Source organism: Oncorhynchus mykiss, chromosome 23 (genome assembly GCF_013265735.2).
Source record: "Oncorhynchus mykiss isolate Arlee chromosome 23, USDA_OmykA_1.1, whole genome shotgun sequence".
NCBI lineage: Eukaryota > Metazoa > Chordata > Actinopteri > Salmoniformes > Salmonidae > Oncorhynchus > Oncorhynchus mykiss.
In genome coordinates, this window is record NC_048587.1 from 15,475,484 (window position 1) to 15,498,687 (window position 23,204).

The following is a 23,204-nucleotide window of genomic DNA, read 5'->3' on the forward strand; positions in this document are numbered from 1 at the left end:
CCATGTGTAACTCTGTGTTGTTGTTTGTGTCGCACTGCTTTGCTTTATCTTGGCCAGGTCGCAGTTGTAAATTAGAACTTGTTCTTAACTAGCCTACCTGGTTAAATAAAGGCAAAATAAATAACATGAATAAAAACAGTAAAAACAAAAATTGTGTGGAAAACGTTTTCAGAGTAAACTTGAATGACTAAAACCAGATATAAACTATGTAGAAAAGATAATGGACCAGTAAATTGTTCAATAAGATCCTCTTTGAGAATTAACAATGACCTAAGTAAAAGCTAGACAGTAAAGGAGAATCAAACATTTTCAAAACTGCATTCAGATGAATTTTTGTCATGGCATGGGGGCCCCATTGAGATAGCATAAACCATGGCCAAATGTGTAAAATTGCAGCAAACTTTTTTAAAACTGCAAAATTTCATCTCCACCACATGGAAAAATGTGTAGAATTGCAGGAAATTAGCTTTAAAACAGCTACATTGTGTCACTGGAGCCAACAAGCGAGTCTCGAAAATGTTCGGTCGGAAACAGCACCAGTGATCACGCACTTGGCCACGCCCACCACCTAAACCCCATTTTGATCCAGAAAAACTAAAGTTTTGACACTATAGTGGAGAGTATCAGCCATATTTTCGGTGAGTGCGTATATTCTATCTTTATAGTAGGAGTCCAGGGTCCTGGAAAGTTTTTTTGTAGGACAATAAATTAATCTAGATGGACGTCATAGCCTACAATATGTCTCCCCTTTTCAAAGGCATCGATTAGATGTTTGCATTCAATACAAGGTCGTTTTTATTGATCTCAGTTTGTCAGTAGAGTTTCTTATTGTGTAATTGTTATAGTATGAAAGACTATTTAGTCATGAAAAGTAATTAGTTGTAGAATTGCATGAATTTTGTTTATAAAAGGGCACGTTTTTCTCGGGTCCTCTTTAAAAATGACCATCCTTAAAAATGTCTCTCTAGCTGGGGTTGGGCTCTGGATGTGTGCAAAGAAAGAAGAAAAGCAGAATTTTCTTTTGTGAACGTGAGTATATTATTAGCCTAATTTATGACTATCCAACCTACTCATCACATTATTAATAGTAGGTCATTTCACATTAGTCTGCAAATTCGATGATGCATGCAATACTTTATCATAAAGGTGATTTTTATTTCGTTATTCTTTTTTCTAACTTGAAACACGTGCTGCTTATGATTAGCTAGTTAGCTTAATGTTAACGTTAGCTAGCAGCTGAACCTTTACTAAATTGATTTTACCATTAGAATTTTAGCGTAAATAAAATGTAGGCTAATCTATGTAATCCCAAAGGTGATTATTTATCATGAGGGCGATAAACAACTATTCATGCTCCATACTCCAATACTGTTCTGGTATTTTTTTCCCAAAAATTGTATAAATTGCGGAGGTATAACGTTAGTCACATTTGAGGACACAAGCTCAAGTACACTGTACAAATCTGAAAATATTAAATCTGAATTATGTATTTCCTTTTCAACAAAACATATAAGGCTTGAAGTGACTTGTATGTTTTCAAAATATAGTACAATCAAATTATTAAATGACTCACTAAGATTTTACCTTGCTTGTAACTGTAAAATACATATTTGTATGTTTTGTCTTAGAGAACATTTGCATATTTTCTAAAGGTCTCTCTTGATCAAAACTTATGCCCCTCTCTTCTGAACATCAGACAGGGCTTTAGCTTGGCTTCCTGAACATATTAGGAACTGACCTTTCAGCTCATATTAATATTGTCCGACTATGAATAACCGAAAGTGTTATTTGTAAAAAATCTCTCGCTCTCTCTCTCTCTCTCTCTATATATATATATATATATATATATATATATATATATATATATATATATATATATATATATATATATAATTTTTTTTTTTTTTTTTTTTTTTTTTGATTACTTTGATAAAGTTTGCTATAAATCGATCTCTGAATGTGCTAGAGCGACGAATCCATCCTGCGTTGCAGGCATGTGTATTGTTAGTGGCTGTGACCTAGGGTGTGTTCCTCTGACCAGGCGTTGTTGTTGCATGCCAGATCTTACAATGCATGGATAGGTATTTAACGTATCAGCTAATCACATCATATGTTATAGCAATTTATCAGTCGATGACAGTGTTAATGACAGCACGCAACCGTTGGTTGATGCGTGCAATGTCTGAGCAGGGGAATGTGACCATCGCGTTTAGCCAATAGTTGGACAGTTAGAAGAGCGACTGAAATGGTAGGCGAAACATCCCAGCTTCAAGTGGTGTCAGATTTCACAGTCCGAGTCACACAGGCGAAAGAGATATACCAGAGGGGAGGGGGCGAAGCGACAGGGTCCACTCCAGTTAAATCTGTCTGCTGGACAACAACTCCCATTTGATAGGGCGGAGACAAGACCATCTCTTCATTATTTACAGTATTTCTGGATATATGGTGCTTTCAATACAACTGGGAATTCTGATTTAAAACAAGGTCAAATCATGAAGTCTGATCTCTAGAAAGTTGCCTCAGTTTCCACGACAAGGAATTCCCTGTTTGATGACCTTTCAAAACTATTTTTAGACATTCCTGCAGTCAGCTTGCCAATTGCACTCTCCCTCAACTTGAGACATCTGTGGCATTGTTGTGCAACAAAATAACACATTTTAGAGTGGCCTTTTATTGTCCCCAGCAGAAGGTACACCTGTGTAATGATCATGCTGTTTAATCAACTTCTTGATATGCCACACCTGTCAGATGGATGGATTATCTTAAGGAGAAATGCCCACTAACAGGGATGTAAATAAATTTGTGCCCAACATTTGAGAGAGAAGCTTTTTGTGCATCTGGAACATTTCTTGGAGCTTTTATTTCAGCTCATGGAACCAACACTTTACATGTTGTGTATTTTTATTCTGTATATTTCAGCTGTTTTAAAAAGATTGCTCTGCTATTAAGATTTTGGGTGCTGATTGCATGCCAGATCTTACAACCTCTGGATAGGTATTTTAAGTATCAGTATCAACATCATATGTTATAGCAATCTGTCAGTCAATGACGTGGCACTCTACCATTGGTTGATGCATGCAACGTCTGAGCAGGGCAACACAACCAATTACTGTAGGAGCATTTGGCTTGAGGAGACTCTGTTCGCGTTCCCCTGCTCAGATGTTGCAAGCATCCACCAATGGTTGTGTGCTATGTCATCAACTGACAGATTGCTCTTACATATGATGTTACTTCAAATACCTATCCAGGCGTTGTGAGATCTGGCATGAGTCCAACACAGAGGAATGTGCCCAATTATGCATGTTACTGCTCGGATGGGAGCAAGTCTAGGGGCTGTCTCGTACACTACCTACTAGGTAAGGGGACGCACGAGATTTGCATCTTTACTCTACAATTATGTGTATATGCAGTAGAGGTCGAGGATTATGATTTTTCAACTCCGATGCCGATTATTGGAGGACCAAAAAAGCTGCTGCATATTCCCTGACTCTGCTTGCACAGAACGCAAGAGAAGTGACACAATTTCCCTAGTTAAAATAAATTCATGTTAGCAGGCAATGTTAACTAAATATGCAGGTTTAAAAATATATACTTGTGAATTGATTTTAAGAAAGGCATTGATGTTTATGGTTAGGTACACATTGGTGCTACAACAGTGCTTTTTTTCGCGAATGTGCTTGTTAAATCATCACCCGTTTGGCGAAGGAGGCTGTGATTTGATGAGAAATGAACAGGCACCGCATCGATTATATGCAACGCAGGACAAGCTAGATAAACTAGTAATATCATCAACCATGTGTAGTTAACTAGTGATTATGTTTAAGATTCATAGTTTTTTTTCTAAGATAAGGTGCTAGCTAGCATTAAACTTATCTTGGCTCCTTACTGCATTCGCATAACAGGTAGTCAGCCTGCCTGCCACGCAGTCTCCTTGTAGAGTGCAATGTAATCAGCCATAATCGTGTCCAAAAAGGCCGATTACCGATTTATGAAAACTTGAAATCGGCCCTATTTAATCGGCCATTCCGATTAATCGGTTGACCTCTAATATGCAGGTTATATATTTTTTTGTTTTGCTTCCATAAATGTATGTAGTGTAAATGACCCCTTAGAAATGTGGACTGTCAAGGGATGCATTTGCTCAATTGTTTCTGTTTGGTCTTATTTGCAGACTGTGGTTTTAAGTCATGAGTCACCTACCTAGATTCTGGAACCTGGGATGGTCTTCCTTTCTTGACTGGTGGAGTAATCAGAGTGTTGTTTCAGAGCAAGGTGATTTGGAATGTTTGTGTGTTATCTGACGGGAGGAGGGTGCACTGTCCAGGGTTCTAGAGCCTGTGAATAGATATCTACAATACCATGAATTGCTATTGTGTAAAGACCGTAAACATGCAAAGAACTTGTTGGTAGTTCTAATGATTGACTTTAACTACTGACTCAACAATGCAGTATCATGAAACTACTACAACTCTATTCAACCCTCTCTCCTTTTTCCTGGTTGGACGATGGGACAACTACAGGACCTTCTCCCCTGTATGGTCAGCAGGAAATGAATGAACCTCTCCTGGACAACAGTGAAGGCCAGCTCTTCCTGACCGAGGCTTTTAAAGTCATCGTTGAGGAGGTGCTATGTAAAGGCACAGACGTCAAAGAGAAGGTCTCACATCCCTGTTAACTGTCTTAATCTCTAGCCTAACATGCCTGTTCTCTGCATTGTGCCATATAGAGTGCCTTCAGAAAGTGTTTGTACCCTTTGCCTTATTCCACATTTTGTTGTTAGAGCCTGAATTCATAATGGCATTCAATATTTTATTTATCACCCATCTACCCACAATAGCCCATAATGACAAAGTGAAAACAAGTTGTTGCAAATTTATTGAAAATTAAGTACAGAAATATTTAATTTGCATAAGTGTTCACACCCCTAAGTCAATATTTGGTGAAGCAGCTTTGGTGGCTTTTTGAGTAAGTCTGTTAAGAGATTTGCAAACCTGGATTGTACAATATTTGTACTTTATTCTTAAAATAATTCTTCACGGTCTGTCAAGTTGATTGTTGATCATTGCCAAAACTAACCATGGCACTCGGGAACATTCCATGTCTTGTTAAGCAACTCCAGTGTAGAGTTGTCCTTGTGTTTTAGGTTTTTGTCCTGCTGAGACAGGAATTAGGATCCCAGTGTATATTGGAGAGCAGACTGAACCAGGGTTTTCTCTGGGATTTTGCCAGTGCTTATACCTGTGTTCCGTTTATTTTTATCCTGAACTCCTTAGTCCTTGTCGATGATAATCATACCCATAACACGATATACCCATAACGCGATGCAACCATCACTATGCTTGAAAATATGAAGAGTGGTACTTGGTGATGTGTTGTTTTGGATTTGCCCCAAACATAGTGCTTTGTATTCAGGACAAAAAGTTAATTTCTTTGGCAAAAAAATTTTCCCAGTGTTATTTAAGTGCCTTGTTGAATAAAAATAAACGCAATTCCACGGTAAGTGACACAGACTCCGTTTTCACTTTAAAACGTATGGCAAACAAAAACCAATGATTGCAAAGTTAACCAGACCATACTACACAAGGACTACTTTTAACAGTTTCCACAGAATTTTACAAAAACACATTTACTTGAAGAGTGCAGATGCAAAGTTTGGTAAAAGAATGATGATTTGTTCCGTTTGTTATAAGTAGTCCGTGTGCATAGTAGTTTCTTTGCAATAATTTTTTTTTTTTTTACATTTTAAAGTGAAAAATCAGAATCTGTCACTTATGAACATATCAAAATACTTAAACTTACATGCAATATACCTGCTGTTAACTTTTAAATGATTGGAATGAATTATCCAAAGAGAGTATAAAGATTTTCAAATTGGAATTGCCTGTAAGTTAACTGACATTTTCTTCACACCTGACTGTGTGCATCACAATCAAACATGGAGGTACATACTACTCAGTGCTGTATTTTGATGGGTTGCCTGTGCTTGTTCTACCCCTGGTCACAGGTGTGTGAGTGGCGCGAGCCAGAGGAGTTAGCTGCTCTGCTAGATCTGGAGCTGCGAGAGAATGGGGAGCCGCAACACCAACTGCTGCAGAGAATACGGGATGTGGCCAAGTACAGTGTCAAGACCAGTAAGTTGTCGCCCCCCCCCCCCCCCCCCCTTCCCTAGCTCTGTCCAGGTTGTTAGGGCGGTTTGCTGCTAGCCGCACTAGCGCCTAGGACCAGAGCTAACCCAACCCCCACAGGGAAACATTAGACAGACGGAGATGAGTGTGGTTTTTGGTTACATTAGATTCTTGGTAAATGCGATGGCTTGGGACGGTCCTGAATGCATGCACTACAGTAAAGCGCATGTCTCTTTTCAGATCATCCGCGGTTCTTCAATCAGCTCTTTGCAGGGGTGGACTACCATGCCTTGACAGGACGATTCCTTACGGAGGCTCTTAACACTAGCCAGTAGGAGAAAGCAATATATATTTATATGCACATATACATACCATAAAGTATGTTTTGGTATGAAGATGCTTGTGATGGACTGTTCTTTTACAGGTATACCTACGAGGTGGCTCCAGTGTTTGTTCTGATGGAAGACGAGGTACTCTCCAAGCTACGTTCTCTAGTTGGGTGGGCAGAGGGAGATGGCATCTTCTGCCCAGGCGGCACCATGTCTAACATGTATGCCATGAACGTAGCACGCTACCGGGCCTTCCCAGAAGTAAAACTAAAGGGAATGTGGTCCCTCCCTCGACTAGCTGTCTTTACATCTCAACAGGTGGGGAAAATGGACTGTATGGTTGAAGTAATACACTATTCAACTTCCCATTCATTCATTATACCCAAACTTTCCTCCAGAGCCACTACTCTGTGATGAAAGCGGCTGCATTTCAGGGTATTGGGACCGAGAACGTGTTTAAGGTCAAAGTGGATGACAGGTAAAGTGATCAGAACCTTTCTTTGTGACTCTTGTCAGTCATCTCATCATTCTTAGGCATACATGATTTACAGATTTTAACACTGTTGTCCTGAAGGGGTTGCATGATTCCAGAAGACCTTGGTGAGACAATTGAGCTGGCGAAATCTCAAGCAAGTTTACTGTTTACCTTTTTAATTTACTGTGTAAATTCTATTTTATGTGCTGTGAAATTCAGTATTTATACCGATAACAGTAGGAATTGCCAATAGACAATCAGTGATATCTTGCACAAGGATCTGATGAATTCCTAGTACTCTATTAGCATTTAAAATATTTTATCTGCAATTCCTAGTTGTCTGTCGGCAATGCACATATCACACTACAAGGCAGCAAGTAGAGATGCAAGGGCATCTTTCATTACCCCTCTTCACCTACCAGGGGGCAGTGCCATTCTTTGTCCATGCCACATCAGGAACGACTGTACAAGGCGCCTTTGACCCACTGGAGCCCATCGCTGACATCTGTGACAGACAGGGGTTGTGGATGCATGTTGATGTGAGTTTAAAAAATATATATATATATTTAAGTGATCTTTCACTCCAGAATCCAACTTTGTCCAATGTTTTCAGATCACAAAAGTAGTCTTCTGTCAAGATTATGCCTGACGGCATCTATTATGTTGATCAGAACTTCATACCCCATTCCCAAAAGAATGTAAAAGATCGACAGTGGCTAATTTACATCCTTTTCAACAGTTGACCAGCTTTCCCATGTATTTTGACCTGAAGAATACAGATGTAGGATCTTAATTTGAGCCACTTTGCTATAGCAGGAAAATTATTTGGATTAGAATTCATGGGTTTTTGAAGGGGTTGATGAATTTCTCATGCGCGAAAATCAAGTCTAAATTAATGAATTTCAGAAGCATTTTTAAACCTCAAATACACTACAAATTAAAGTTTCCTGCGTTGCACAAAAGTTCTTCTGCAACGGGGTAATCAAATGTAAGATCCTACATCTGTACTGACTGGCATTCTCTTGTGGTTTGGCACAGGCAGCCTGGGGAGGGAGTGTTCTCTTCTCAAAGGAACACAAACATCTCATGAGAGGAGTTGAGAGGTAGGACTGCATGCTCGGAATACAGTTACTGGATTTAAGTTGTACACAAAACATCTAAATGTGCTGCTGCTGCAAAAAGCTTTTCAATGAATTCAGCCTGTGTGTGCTTGTGTACCAAAGTATAGATTAGGTGTCTTGATGTCTCGCATGACTGGGTAAGCCTTCTGAATGGCTCAACATAGGACTTTGACTCGAGTGTAATGATGTGTTTGTGATCAGAGCCGATTCAGTGACTTGGAATCCACACAAGATGATGCTGACGGGCTTGCAGTGTTCAGCCATTCTGCTCAAGGACACCACAGTAAGACACCCCTTCACGAGATCCACACCAAAGGGTTGTTCTTGAGATGCGATGAAGTTTGCGTCCCTTGCCTTTGCAACCATAAAATTCACTTTAAAATGACAAATATTTACACATCATACATGTTTTTTTTAATGGATTGAACTGTTTGTCTATGATAAAATGCAAGTCCTTTATACTTGTTTAAAGGGATATTTGGGCAAGTAATCCGTTTTGTTCTACTTACCCATAGTCAGATTAACTGCTGGATACAATTTATATGTCGACATGCAGTTTGGAGTGAACGTATTGGCTGCGGATCCCATTTTTCTTGATCCATATTCCCAGGGTCTAATGGTCTCAACACGTCTGCGTATGTGCGGGATTCTCTACTTGCGCACAGTCTCTGCTCTACTTGTACGGAACAAGCTACTCTGAATGGTGTTTGTTTTAATAAATTCAGAGCAAAGCTGAATCAATGTCTGCAAGATCACATAATGATAGTAGGCCTATTGTACATAACAGAACCAAATAGTACAACGTTAATGTAAAAGAAAACAGCTCACGTGTGCACGCCGCCACGAGGCAAAATGTGATTTTGATTGAAACAAAACACAGCTATGCTACAGTTTAATGCCATCAACTCTAAAAATCCACTCACTGTACATAATTGAAAAACTACATAACTAACATCTAAATGCATTTTCACATGAAACTGATTGAGATCAAATGGTTGGCAGGTTGGTTGTTTCACAAGTAAAACTTTATAATTCACGATTGACAGTGAGAAATGTGAAGGTAGGGTGACGACAACCATGTGTGTAAAGATATATATATATATATATAAAAAAAAGTACTCATTTGTCATACTTGCGTAAAAGTAAAGATGCCTTTAATAGAAATGACTTAAGTGAAAGTCACCCAGTATAGTATCAAAAATATTTAAACAAAATATTTGGTTTATTATATAAAGTAAACAAGATGGCAATGTTTTATTTTTTAATTATTTTTTACAAACATTTACAGATAGCCAGGGGCATGGTCCAACACTTTTACAAATGAGGCATGTGTCTACCAGATCAGGGGCAGTTGGGATGACATGGGATGTTCTCTTGATAAGTGTGTGAATTAGACAATTTTCCTGTCCTGCTAAGCATGAGGCGGTGCACAATGTGGCCCATCGTTGTCCGGGTTAGGGGAGGGTTTGGCTGGCCGGGATGTCCTTGTCCCATTGCGCTCCAGCAACTCCTTGTGGCAGGCCGGGCGCATGCACGCTGACTTTGGTCGCCAGTTGTATGGTGTTACCTCCAACACATTGGTGCGGCTGGCTTCCGGGTTAAGCAGGCAGTGTGTCAAGAAGCAGTGCGGCTTGGCAGGGTCGTGTTTCGGCGGACGCATGGCTCTTGACCTTTATCACTCCTGAGTCTGTACGGGAGTTGCAGCGATGGACAAGATTGTAACTACAACGAAAAGGGGTAAAAAAAGGTGAAGTAAAGTTGTCAAAAATATAAATTAATGTACAGATTACCCAAAAAAACGACTTTGGTACTTTCAAGAATTTTTACTTTAGTACTTTACACCACTGATATTAAAGGCTATTATTATTATTTTATTTTTTTACTAAGATAAATGTCCTTAAGTTGTATGTCATTGGTGTTGCCGTCTTGAAAATCACTCATTACAAAGGTGCACTACATTACCAAAGGTATGTGGACACCTGCTCGTCAAACATCTCATTTCAAAATCATGGGCATTAATATGGAGTTGGTCCCCCCCATGTTGCTGCTATAACAGCCTCTTCTGGTCGGGCTTTTCACTAGATGTTGGAACATTGCTGCAGGGACTTGTTTCCATTCAGCCACAATAACATTAGTGAGATCAGGCACTGATGTTGGGCGATGAGGCCTGGCTCACAGTTGGCGTTCCAATTCATCCCAAAGGTGTTGAATGGGGTTGAGGTCAGGGCTCTGTGCAGGCCAGTCATGTTCTTCCACATTTCGACAAACCATTTCTGTTTGGACCTCACTTTGTGCACGGGGGCATTGTCATGCTGAAACATGTTTGTAACACCAAACTGTTACAACAAAGTTGGAAGCACAGAATCGTCTAGAATGTCATTGTATTATTTCCGTTATTTCCCTTCACTGGAACTAAGGGGCCTAGCCTGAACCATTATTCCTCCTCCACCAAACTTTACAGTTGGCACCGCTTTTGGGTCAGTAGCGTTCTCCTGGCGTCCGCCAAACCCAGATTGGTTAAGCGTGACTCATCACTCCAGAGAATGCGTTTCCACTGCTCCAGAGTCCAATGGCGGTGAGCTTTACACCACTCCAGCCAACGCCTGGCGTTGTGCATGGTGATCTTAGGCTTGTGTGCAGCTCCCAACGAACAGTTCTTGTGTTGACGTTGCTTCCAGAGACAGTTTGGAACTCTGTAGTGAGTGTTGCAACCGAGGACAGGCGTTTTTTTACATGCTTCAACACCCGGCGGTCCTGTTTTTTTTTTTTTTTTTTTTTTTTGACCTTTTATTTAACTAGGCAAGTCAGTTAAGAACAAATTCTTATTTTCAATGACGGCCTAGGAACAGTGGGTTAACTGCCTGTTCAGGGGCAGAACAACAGATTTGTACCTTGTCAGCTCGGGGATTTGAACTTGCAACCTTTCGGTTACTAGTCCAACGCTCTAACCACTAGGCTATACTGCCGCCCTGTTCTCGAGCTTATGTGGCCTACCACTTCGTGGCTGTGTCGTTCCTCATAGCTGTTTCCATTTCACAATAACATCACTTATAGTTGACCTGGGCAGCTTTAGCTGGGCAGAAAGTTGACAAGCTGACTTGTTGGAAAGGTGGCATCCTATGACTGCCATGTTGAAAGTCACTGGGCTCTTCAGTAAGGCCATTCTACTGCCAATGTTTGTCAATGTTATACACGTCAGCAACGGGTGTTGCTGAAATGGTCGGATCCATTAATTTGAAGGGGTATACACAAACTTTTGTGAGCATTCCCTCCAGTAGTCAACTGTAAACGGGGGAGGGGGTCTATATTAAAGAAAATGGCTAATCACATCCTTTCATGTCATAAATTTGAAGATTCCATTTATAATTTGGTAGCCTGGTTGCTAGTGTTTTTAGCGAACATTCCACTCCATGTTATGTGACACTGAGTGGAAGGTTAGCTAAAATGCCCAATAATTTGGTGTCCAAAAAAAGGGAAATTACATTGAAAAAATTGTAAGGATATTGTAGCGACCCGCATAGACAGACTGCTATGTGTGTCTGAGTTACATTGTTCCCTTGTTGTGGTACTTTACCAGTGCCCAGGTTTCGTGGGGTCTGGCATGCCAGTAAACCTGCTCTCTGCCAATCAAAGGAATTCCTGGAATGTTCCAGTACCACGGGTCCGTGGGGTTGAGCAGGGGCCTGGGCACCACAGGTTTAAAGACCATGCTTTCTATAGTTCTCCTTCTTTCCTGTCGTGACTGTTTGATACCTGTTTTGTCTTTTCAGTTATGGTTGGTCTGTTGCCATTTTTAAAAATTTTTTTTTTAAATCTCAGCTATTCTTGATCTCTTCCCCTTTTCCACAGCACCTATTGAAACATTGCCACAGTGCGGATGCAAAGTACCTCTTCCAGCAGGACAAGTTCTATGACACGAGTCTGGACACAGGGGACAAGTCGATACAGTGTGGCCGTAAGGTTGACTGCCTGAAGCTGTGGTTGATGTGGAAAGCTGTAGGGTCAAAAGGCTTGGAAGAGCGTGTTGACAGGGCTTTCACCCATACAAGGTACAAACATAGACATTCACAAACCTACTGCTGTAAGTCTGACTAGTCAAGCTCCTTACCTAACACACCTTAGAGGTGTCATTTTTTTGTATTTTTATGTATCGAATCTACAGTACAGTCAAAAGTTTGGACACCTACTGATTCAAGGGTTTTTCTTTATTTTTACTATTTTCTACATTGTAGAATAATGGTGAAAACTATGAAATAACACACATGGAGTCATGAAGTAACCAAAAAAGTGTTATATACAAATATATATTTTATTTTTGAGATTTTTCAAAGTAACCTATCTCAATTAGGTTAAGGTTGGGTGATTGTGGAGGCCAGATCATCTGATTCAGCACTCCATCACTCTCTTTGGTCATGTAGCTCTTACACAGCCTGGAGATGTGTTGGGTCATTGTCCTGTTGAAAAGCAACAAATGATAGTCCCACTAAGCGCAAACCAGATGGGATGGCGTATCGCTGCAGAATGCTTAAATGGGCCTCGAATTCTAAATAAATCAGACAGTAAATCACAGACCATCACACCACTACCTCCATGCTTCACGGTGTGAACCACACATGTAGAGGTCATCTGTTTACCTACTCTGTGTCTCACAAAGATGCAGCGGTTTGAGTTTATTTTTGCAGGGACAGTGCACATTAATCAACGTTTCAGTAAAAGTGCCAGTTTTAGCCAGGTGGCTAGTTTTCATCCGCCATCCCTGGGCAGGTTATTAAAAACAATTACAATACAGACAATCAATGAGCATGCAGAGCAACATAGGACAAGCAAGACAGCGTAAAGACAGAGCAACATAGCACAAAAAGCAACAAGACAAAATCCATAAAAGCAACAGTGTTTCCACACCTCACAAGCTACAGACAACATGGAAAGCGGCAATACACAGCTAGGGATTATGTTCACACATCTGATTGACCTTTAGCCATGTCTTCATGTTTTTTGTGAAAGTGTGATAGGTGGTGCAGTTATGTGTGTCTGATGGCAGTGTATTCCAGACATGGGAAGCTCTCAAAGAGAAAGCGGATTTTCTAAAGGTGCTTTTCCATAAGGAAACTATACAGTCACCTCTCATGGCAGACATTGTGGATCTGCTGCCATATGTTTCGGTTTTCTGTTTAACAAAAATACTGAGTGGAGGGGGAGCCAGGCCATTTAGGATCTTGAATAGAAGACGTGTCGATGTATTGCACAAGATTTTCCCAACTCAGGAGCTCATGCTTTCTGAGGATGTAACAGTGATGATGGCTATTTGGCTTCCTATCAAGTACTTTGAGAGCCTGTTTGTAGACACTGAATGGGTTTTAATGTTGTACAGCAAGCTTGGGCCCAACTAGTCAAGCAGTATGTTAAGTGGGGGAGAATCAAAGATTTGAAGTACAGTTTTGCTACCTCTGTATCAAACAATTACGTATAAATCGGAAATTAGCTAGGTTGAATTGGTTATTTGAATGACCTTTTTCACATGGATTTTAAAAGAGAGGTTGGAATTAAGTATGATGCCAAGGTATTTAAAATCAGATACCACCTGGAGCTTCTCCCCTGACATATCGACATCTGGCTCAGTAGCATCTGTTGCCCTCTTTGTGAAGAACATGCAGACAGTTTTTTTCACATTGAGATGCAAACACGAGTCACTGAGCCACTTTGTAACCTGGACCATTACCGTAGTGAGTTCTTGTGCAGCTTGCTCTCTGTGTGCACATCACTGTATCATCTGCATACATTTGAACTTCAGTCCCAGTACAGACAGAAGGCAGATCATTAATGCACAGGCTGGACAGGAGGGGCCTCAGTATTGACCCTTGGGGCACATAGCTAAGAGTGGGCGACAGCTCATTGCTCTCTCTGACACTGAGTTCTGCCTTCAAGGTATGATTTCATCCATCAAGGCATCGGGGGAAAAGTTGAATTTGGACAATTTTGTGATGAGAATCTCATGGTTAACAGTATCAAAAGCCTTCCTTAGGTCCAGAAACACAGCCCCAACATGGCCCCCTTTGTCCATCTTGGACTTCACATTTTCCAGAAGAAAGCAGTTGGAAGTTTCTGTGGAGTGTTTCGCTCTGAAGCCAAACTGCGTCGAGTGTAATGTGAAGAGGTTGTTGTTGAGGTGGGCAATCAGTTGTTCTGCTACACACTTTTCAGCAACCTTCAACACCACAGGTAGAATACTAATGGCCCTGTAGTTACTCACGTCAGCAGGGTCACCCGATTTTAAAGATGGCCGTTATTATGGCCAACTTCCATACCCTTGGAAACACCCCCAGACCAATAGATGTGTTGGTGACCTTTAGTAATGTGGCCAATGAGTGACTCTTTGTAGTTTTGAAGAAGGGTTGAGTCCAGCCCAAACACATATTTGGCTTCTGAGTTCTTTAGTGAGCTAATCACCTTGTTCACCTTTGACTCAGAAACCTCCCTTATGATGAAGACAGGTTGAGCATCATTTACTAGCACTGAGCCCAATAAACCAGTGAAGGGGTTCTGTGTCAGTACCCTGACAGAGTCAATAAAGTAGGAATTGAAGGCTATTGCTATTTCGACTGCATCCTGTGTTAGATTGTTATTCACCATGATTTCTAGTCTTTTTGCAGTGTTACTATGGTCTTTCCCTGTTAACTTTTTTAGATTCTCCCAGACCAATTTAGAATTTCCCTTTGCTTCACCAATTATGTTAATAAAAAAGTTTGCCTTGGGCTGTCTGATTTCTTTCATCACCTTATTTCTCAACATGATAAACCTACGTCTGTCATGCTCTAATTTGGATTTTTAGGGCTGTTTTTAGAGCATAATCTCGTTCTTTCATCAATTTCCAGATTTCTACATTTAGCCAAGTAAGAGTGCTCTTTTGGCCAGGTTTGGATTTGGTTTTCTTTAGGAAACAATTTATTGTAGTCTGGATTGTGGATAGAAAAACCTGACGATCAGCTTCCACATCTGTATAGGACAAAATATAATTCCAGTTCATTCCCTTAATTGCGTTTTCAAAATAATTTAATTCACTCTTCGGTATTCTTAGTTGGAACCAAAAATGTCAAATTTGGACTCTTCAGACCAAAGGGCAGATTTCCACCGGTCTAGTGTCCATTGCTTGTGTTTCTTGGCCCAAGTAAGTCTCTTCTTATTATTGGTGTCTTTTAGTGGTGGTTTCTTTGCAGCAATTTGACCATGAACCCCTTTTTTTTGGTTACTGCATGATTTCATGTGTTGTTTCATAGTTGATGCCTTCACTATTATTCTACAATGTAGAAAATACAAAAAAAACTTGCATAAGTACGTGTCCAAACTTTTGACTGGTACTGTATGTCAATGAAAGATGTTCAAATGATGTGGAACACTGATCTGTGTGTTGACCGTCCAACCATAGATATCTGGTGGAGGAGATGAAGAGAAGAGAGGGCTTTGAACTTATAGGGAAGGTGAGTCGTTGTTTTAGCAAATACATAGAAAACATTTTCTTCTCCCATTTATCTCACCTATGTCTTCCGCTTTTGTTCTGTTGAACAGCCGTTGTTTGTGAACGTGTGTTTCTGGTTCATACCACCCAGTCTGAGGGGAAAGGAGAACAGTCCAGACTACAATGACAGATTGTCAAAGGTTGGTGTGTGAAGTGCTTACTATGATTCCAGTTATTTATTTGTTTTACCTCAATTGCTATGATATCTACATTTTAATCCAGTTAGTTTGTCTGTCTGGCTGATACAATTCTTGGGTGATCTTGTGTCTTCATCAACAGGTGGCTCCAGTGATTAAGGAGCGAATGATGAAGCAGGGTACTATGATGTTGGGCTACCAGCCTCAGGGTGGACGAGTCAACTTCTTCCGCATGATAGTAATCTCACCGCAGCTCTCCCACCAAGATATGACATTCTGTCTGAATGAGATTGAGAGGCTTGGGAGTGATTTGTAATTATACCTAAATATGGTCTTGCACCTCCATCTATGTCATGACTCTCAACAGATATGTTCGTTTTTTTTTTAACAATATGATCCATTTTTCATCAGTCACAATGCTCATTTCACTAGTCTAATGGCACTGATTTTGGACAAAGACGCCAAACAAAGTGTTTGAAATGTGGTATGTGACACAGTAATAAACCTAGTCCAGTGACTTATTGTATGGCATACTTGACGTATTATTCTGTTGTAGAACGTGATGTAGGAGATTCTAAGAAATGCCCATGACAGATGCTGACGGAAGCCTGATCACTGCAATGATACCTGGTGTAGACAGACAGAGGAGCCCATGGGCTGCAGCAGAACTCCATAGAGAAAGCGTCCCTATATACACTGAACAAAAAAATATAAATGCAACAATTTAGCAGTGGGACAGCATACGATCTCATTTACATAGAGTTGATCATGCTGTTGATTGTGGGATGTTTTCCCACTCTTAAAAGGCTGTGCGAAGTTGCTGGATATTGGCGGGAGATGGAACACAGAGCATCCCGAACATGCTCATTGGGTAACATGTCCCGGTTGCATACTCAAGACATTTTCAGCTTCCAGGAATTGTGTACAGATCCTTGTGACATTGGGGCCCTGCATTATCATGCTGAAACATGAGGTGATGGCGGCGGATGAATGGCACGACAATGGGCCTCAGGATCTCGTCACTTTATCTGTACATTCAAATTGCCATTGATTGTTGTCTGTAGCTTATGCCTGCCCATATCATAACCCCACCGCCACCATGGGGCACTTTATACACAACGTTGACATTAGCAAACCTCACCCACACACCTCCATACAAGCTGTCTGCCATTTGCCCTGTACAGTTGAAACCAGGATTCATTCGTGAAGAGCACATTTCTCCAGCGTGCCAGTGGTCATCGAAGGTGAGCATTTGCCCACTGACATCGGTTACGGTGCTAAACTGCAGTCAGGTCAAGACCCTGATGAAGATGACGAGCACGCAGTTGAGCCTCCCTGAGAAAGTTTGACCGTTTGTGCAGAAATTCTTTGGTTGTGCAAAACCACAATTTTTGCAAACCCAATTTCATCAGCTGTCTGGGTGGATGGTCTCAGACAATCCTGCAGGTGAAGACACCGTATGTGGAGGTCCTGGTCTGGCGTGGTTACATGTGCTCTGCAGTTGTGAGCCCGGTTGGACATACTGTCAAATTCTCTAAAATGACATTGGCGATGGCTCATGGTAGAGAAATTAACATTCAGTTCTCTGGCAACAGCTCTGGTGGACATTCCTGCAGTTGGCATGCCAATTGCATGCTCCCTCAACTAGACACCTGTGGCACTGTGTTGTGTGACAAAACTGCACAATTTAGAGTGGCCTCTTTTTCTCCAGCACAAGGTGCACCTGTGTAATGATCATGCTGTTTAATCAGCTTTTTGATACGCCACACCTGTCAGGTGGATGTGTTATCTTGACATAGGATAAATGCTCACTAACAGGGATGTAAACACATGTGTAAAATAATTGAGAAATAAGCTTTTTTCAAAGTGGTCGCCCCGGGTTTCAAAGTGGTCGGCCCGGGTTTCAAAGAATTTCAATGTGAGAATCTTTTTCAGCAATAAACCTCAAATGATCAATACACCTGAATTAATAAAATATGATTAAAAAACAATGACAAAAAAAACTGAACGGGAAAGCAAATCAATCAATACAAGAAAGGTACACGTAAGCCAAAGCATTAAGGCCAAACCCTAACAACGCTGGGCCAATTGCTCGCCGCCCAATCACTGCTGGTTGTGATACAGCCTGGAATCAAACCAGGGTCTGTAGTGAAGCCTCTAGCACTGAGATGTAGTGCCTTAGACTGCTGCACCACTCGGGAGCCCCCCAAATACAGGTGTGCCAAGCTTGTAGCGTCATACCCAAGAAGACGCGAGGCTGTAATCGCTGCCAAAGGCGCTTCAACAATGTACTGAGTAAAGCATTTGAATACTTATTTAAATGTGATATTTGCAAACATTTTTAAAATGTTGGGGAATTGTGTGTATATTGATTAGGGGAAAAAAAAATATTGGTTTGATTCATTCTGAACGTTGTCATATTCAAGTTCAATCCATTATATAATTGGCTCTCCAAACTGATTTTTTAAATTAGTTTATTCATACAAACATTCCTAAGGTCGTTCAAAGTTGAATTGCTGTTTAACGGCCTTTTCTCCACACACCGCAAAAAAATAAATAGCAGATGTGTTATTTTTTGGGCAATATATGCGGCGCTTTGTTTATAATGCACTGTCCGCTCTACCTTGATGCTTTCTCAAGTTGATGCGCAAGAGTCCAAACGGCCTCAGATCACACGCTCGGATCATGTTCGAGCCTGAAACTCACGCGTATGGGGGTTGATAAGGGCCATAATGAAGCTACTGATTCGTCTCACGAAGTCACCTAAGGTGTTTCTACCGCCATGAATTAACATCGACTGTCAATGGAGACAAGTTTTTTTTTCAAAGGCGTCTAATTGCCGACGCGTTCACGTCACACGTACACGTCGTGTAACGTGGCACTGACACGTCATGTGTCAGTTTATTACGAACAATCTTACAATTAACTCCTTAAAAACATCTACATGTGTTATGCGCCACATGTTGATTTAAGTGTCTGTTTAGTTTATTATTAAAGATCTCACCATGAACGCCTTACAAACGTCTACATGTACATAAAATATAACAGGCCTATCACCTCAATACAAAAATTATTAGGCTAGTTGATTTCGCAGCCAGCTACCATTACTGTGTATATATGCCTATTCTCACATCAATACAGACACAAGGGCTTCTTTGTTGTAGGTGTCCTTATTCAGAATTAAGAGGTAATCTAGGTCTCCAGTGGCACATTCAAAACAACTTCACTGCTTCACTGAACACTGAAAACTACGGATGGGCTTTTATCTTTTGTTAAGTCATCCAGCTCGCAATTCCAATTCAGAAACTCTGACCTGAAAATCACTGATGTCATGATTTGACCTAGTTTTGGAGATGCCTTATGGTCAAAAGCAAGGTTTGAATTGAAGGGGTATATGAGGATATAGGCCTAACCCTTGTTAAAGAGACGGTCAAAAAGCATATGCTACCACTTGTTTGCTTAGCCTTAGGAAAAACAACGGTCCAGATTATATAAAGTGATCTAGGCTATAACAATTATTAACTCCACGATTATTTCCAAATAGGCTAGTAGACCATCGAAGGTCTCACTCAGACTCAACATCACAGGAAAATGTGGTTGGTGTATTAAATGCTCTGCAATTTAGAGCTTTGCCTACTGCAAAATACCAGAGAGTTTGAATCGGTATGGGTCTATGCATAGACCAAACAGTTTAACAGATGAAAAATATTTATTATTCAGGAGAATTCCATTGAATCAGGCTATTCATTTCAGTGCAGTTGCATTCTTATGCATAACCTTAGCCTAAACAGAACCGAAAACACGCCAACCTGTTTTGATCACAGATCATGAAGCCTGAACGTTTCAGCTGTTTGTCATTGATTTAGCCCACAATCGCATACAGATTTGATAAACATGAAGACTTCTATTTAATCTAGATTTGACAAACAAATGCCTCACTAGGATTCTGACTTTCCACCACGTCATATTTGTTACCAATTAGGCTAAATGTATTCCTGTTAATAAGCTTTTGTTTTCCTATTCATTTGCATAGGCTAACCTTTGCAATTAATGTTATTTACCATCTTTAATTAATAAACAGGCACCAAGGGTAAAAAATTATATAATTGAAATGCCCCCACTCCCCAGTTACTTACCTTACAGATCACAAAGTCAGCTAATTTTCACTCCAAACATATGTAAATACATTTGATTCATACACTGGCTTGTCTGGCTGGCATGTTTTAATTTTGAACAGGCCTTTCCTTATCTACACTGAAATAATATTATTTCAGTAGTAGTCAAATCAATTTTACCTTAGTGAAATGCGTACTTACAGCCTATAACCAATGGTGTGGGGGAAAAAAAGGTGTGTGTGTGTGTAGGTAAGTAAAGAAATAAAACAGTAAAAAGACATGTGAAAAAAGAGTAGCAAGGCTATATACAGACACCTGTTAGTCAGGCTTATTGAGGTAGTATATACATGTAGGTATTGTTAAAATGACTATGTATATATGATGAACAGAGTAGCAGAAGCGTAAAAAGAGGGGTTGGGTGGGTGGTGGGACACAATGCAGATAGCCCGGTTAGCCAATGTGTGGGAGCACTGGTTGGTCGGGCCAATTTAGGTAGTATGTACATGATTGTATAGTTAAAGTGACTATGCATATAAGATAAACAGAGAGTAGCAGCAGCGTAAAATAGGGGTTGGGGGGGGCACACAATGCAAATAGTCTGGGTAACCATTTGGTTACCTTTTCAGGAGTCTTATGGCTTGGGGGTAAAAACTGTTGAGAAGCCTTTTGTCCTGGACTTGGCACTCCGGTACCGCTTGCCATGCGGTAGTAGAGAGAACAGTCTGTGGTGGCTGGGGTCTTTGACAATTTTTAGGGCCTTCCTCTGACACCGCCTGGTGTAGAGGCCCTGGACGGCAGGCACCTTTGCCCTAGTGATGTACTACCGTACGCACTACCATCTGAAGTGCCTTGCTGTTGGAGGCCGAGCAATAGTCCTCTATGAAAAAAATAAATAAATCATAGCTCATTAGTACACCCTTGTGGTTGAATATATATCTATAGTACATGATACAACAATTAATAATGTTTAACTAACAAATACCAAGGGATATGTTACAATTTACAACACTGGACACCTTATAAAACAGTTGTGATAACCAATCTGCCAATATTTTAGATTTAAATACATAAACGTTGATATTTTTGGGGTACAAGTGTGTCGATTTACTTTCAGATTTGTTTGTACACTCACATGGCAATCAGACTAAAATACTGAATTCTGTAGTGTGGAACAGAGAGGAGGTGGGTGCTATGTGGATGGGAGGTTCTGCCTGTCACTTGTTTTCAACAGGTAGTCAGTCTTGGAAGGTGGACCCGAAGAGGGAAACTGCAAAGTCCAGACGCTGTTGCCCTCTTTGTTCTGAGTGTTTGCAGTGCTAGTGTTTTAAGCGGATCTGTGCATCTCACATTATGTGCCCTGTATGATCGTTTTCTTGCTCTTTCTTAGCTTGTCAGATGTTTTATGTCAGTGGGGTTGATAAGGGAGGTAAGGTACGTTCCCTGGAAAAGATAGAGAGATGAGTGGTGAGAGAAACTCCAGGGTGGTGTTATGACCACTGAAAACATGCACCTTAACACGATCTACCAGGAAGCGGCGGTTATTTAACGTGACCCAAAAGGGTTAGCCATGAGATTGACTAGTTGGAGAAACCCCTGGGCCAGCGTTGGTACTGCTGACAGCATCACATGCCGGCAAATGCAAGTAGTTATCATCTGAGATTTTTTATATTCACCTTAACAGATGGTGACCCCAGCTAGGAGCGAAAGAGCACCAAGCTTTCCCAGGTCTTGCCTTCCTTTCATCCTTCTTCTAAAGCCAAGTCATTCGGCCAGCTGTCGAAGCACTTGGTCCCCTTGATTCTCCTCCGGTGGCTCTCCTTCTGTTTCTCCTGAGCCTTGTCCATGTTCAGTCTCACCCTGATTGATAATATAATTAAATGCAATTGTATTTCATATTATTACAAATGCATATCTTACATCTCTTGGAAGGCCAGATAATAAATGAACAGCAGACAATACATTTCAACCTGGTCAAAAATCTTCACATCCTTCTCAGTCTGTGCCTGATGGTGGTCCTGGAAGGCATTCTGATCTGGTTCGACAACTTCCACCACATCAGGTGGAGTATCAGTGATCTCAAGTACGTTATACAAAAATAGCAATAGAAAAACACTAAGTCAATCACAAATTGCATATACTACAGTATAGGCAATACTTTTATATACAATTGCATTGTTTACCTCAGTAAACAGCTGCAGCTCCCGTTAGTACAGCAGGCGATAGGGTGAGTACTCTAGCGGCCTGGACGCTGCTGTTGTGTGCAAAGATAATTAATTACCTTCAGATTGTCCCCCCACCATTCCTGGTACCCGTTAAGGGACTTGCCCATGGCAGTCACGTTGGTCCGATCATCCAAACTTGGAGTCACCATACACATGGTACATAACTCACTGTACTATCAGTGTCAATTTCAGAAAAAAACTCTTAATTATTGGACGTCTATGCGAAACAGTGCTACAACCATTACATTATTAACCACTAACATGTAAGCTGGCATTGACTAGAGTTTACTAGTGCTTAGCCAAGCTACATTTGGTTAGCATCAAGCAATTTTCGTACAAATATTAACACTAACACATTTTGTGACATCACATATTTACATATATTACCTAAAGTAAACTGAGCCTCTGTTCATAGAAAATAAAACAAATTGGATTTAAAACATTGTTGAAAAAAGTACAGAACGTTTGGACGCCATCTTAATCCTTTCTCTTACACGTATGTAAACCATTAGCAACCAAACCTAACTCCATTACATACAATGGGGAAAATACCAAAGAGTTTCTCACTCGGTTAAAACTCCCTTCAATTGCCTTCAAATATCACCAAACTCATGGACTATGTAATTAAACATGTTGCCTAAATATTTTGAGTCATATTGCACATTACATACCTGAATTAATAGGGTTAAATTATGAGACGGAGAAACATTCGTTTTCAGAAATAGTCATTCTCCAAGACTTCAATCTCACTATTGCACTCCATTGACGTCACGGCTCCCCCTAGCGGCAGTAATCATTTATTTATTTTTATTTTATTTTACCTTTATTTAACCAGGTAGGCAAGTTGAGAACAAGTTCTCATTTACAATTGCGACCTGGCCAAGATAAAGCAAAGCAGTTCGACAGATACAACAACACAGAGTTACACATGGAGTAAAACAAACATACAGTCAATAATAAAGTATAAACAAGTCTATATACAATGTGAGCAAATGAGGTGAGAAGGGAGGTAAAGGCAAAAAAAGGCCTTGGTGGCAAGGTAAATACAATATAGCAAGTAAAACACTGGAATGGTAGTTTTGCAATGGAAGAATGTGCAAAGTAGAAATAAAAATAATGGGGTGCAAAGGAGCAAAATAAATAAATAAATTAAATACAGTTGGGAAA

General features: G+C 40.5%; 1 protein-coding gene and 1 long non-coding RNA gene across 3 annotated transcripts; one reads left to right on the plus strand and one right to left on the minus strand.

The window, feature by feature from the left end:
* Positions 1–506: 506 nt before the first annotated feature.
* Positions 507–16,231, plus strand: LOC110502320 (cysteine sulfinic acid decarboxylase). 2 transcript variants are annotated; one of them, XM_021580262.2, is made up of 16 exons: positions 507–638; positions 969–1,029; positions 4,172–4,272; positions 4,521–4,657; positions 6,005–6,131; positions 6,366–6,456; positions 6,550–6,772; positions 6,853–6,932; positions 7,029–7,083; positions 7,352–7,468; positions 7,968–8,032; positions 8,252–8,333; positions 11,900–12,099; positions 15,474–15,525; positions 15,614–15,703; positions 15,843–16,231. In XM_021580262.2, exons 3-16 carry the CDS (start codon positions 4,188–4,190, stop codon positions 16,014–16,016), a joined length of 1,578 nt encoding a protein of 525 aa, XP_021435937.2. In that variant the 5' UTR covers positions 507–638; positions 969–1,029; positions 4,172–4,187; the 3' UTR covers positions 16,017–16,231. The 2 variants fall into 2 exon arrangements, with proteins under 2 accessions (XP_021435937.2, XP_021435938.2); XM_021580263.2 differs by lacking the exon at positions 969–1,029 and having other exon boundaries at positions 514–638.
* Positions 16,232–19,390: 3,159 nt separating this feature from the next.
* LOC110502321 lies at positions 19,391–22,835 on the minus strand. Its single transcript, XR_002470316.2, has 5 exons — positions 22,709–22,835; positions 21,996–22,066; positions 21,489–21,672; positions 20,948–21,255; positions 19,391–20,692 (listed from the first exon to the last, which is right to left on the minus strand). It is a non-coding gene; the product is annotated as an uncharacterized LOC110502321 (long non-coding RNA).
* Between the last annotated feature and the right edge of the window lie 369 nt (positions 22,836–23,204).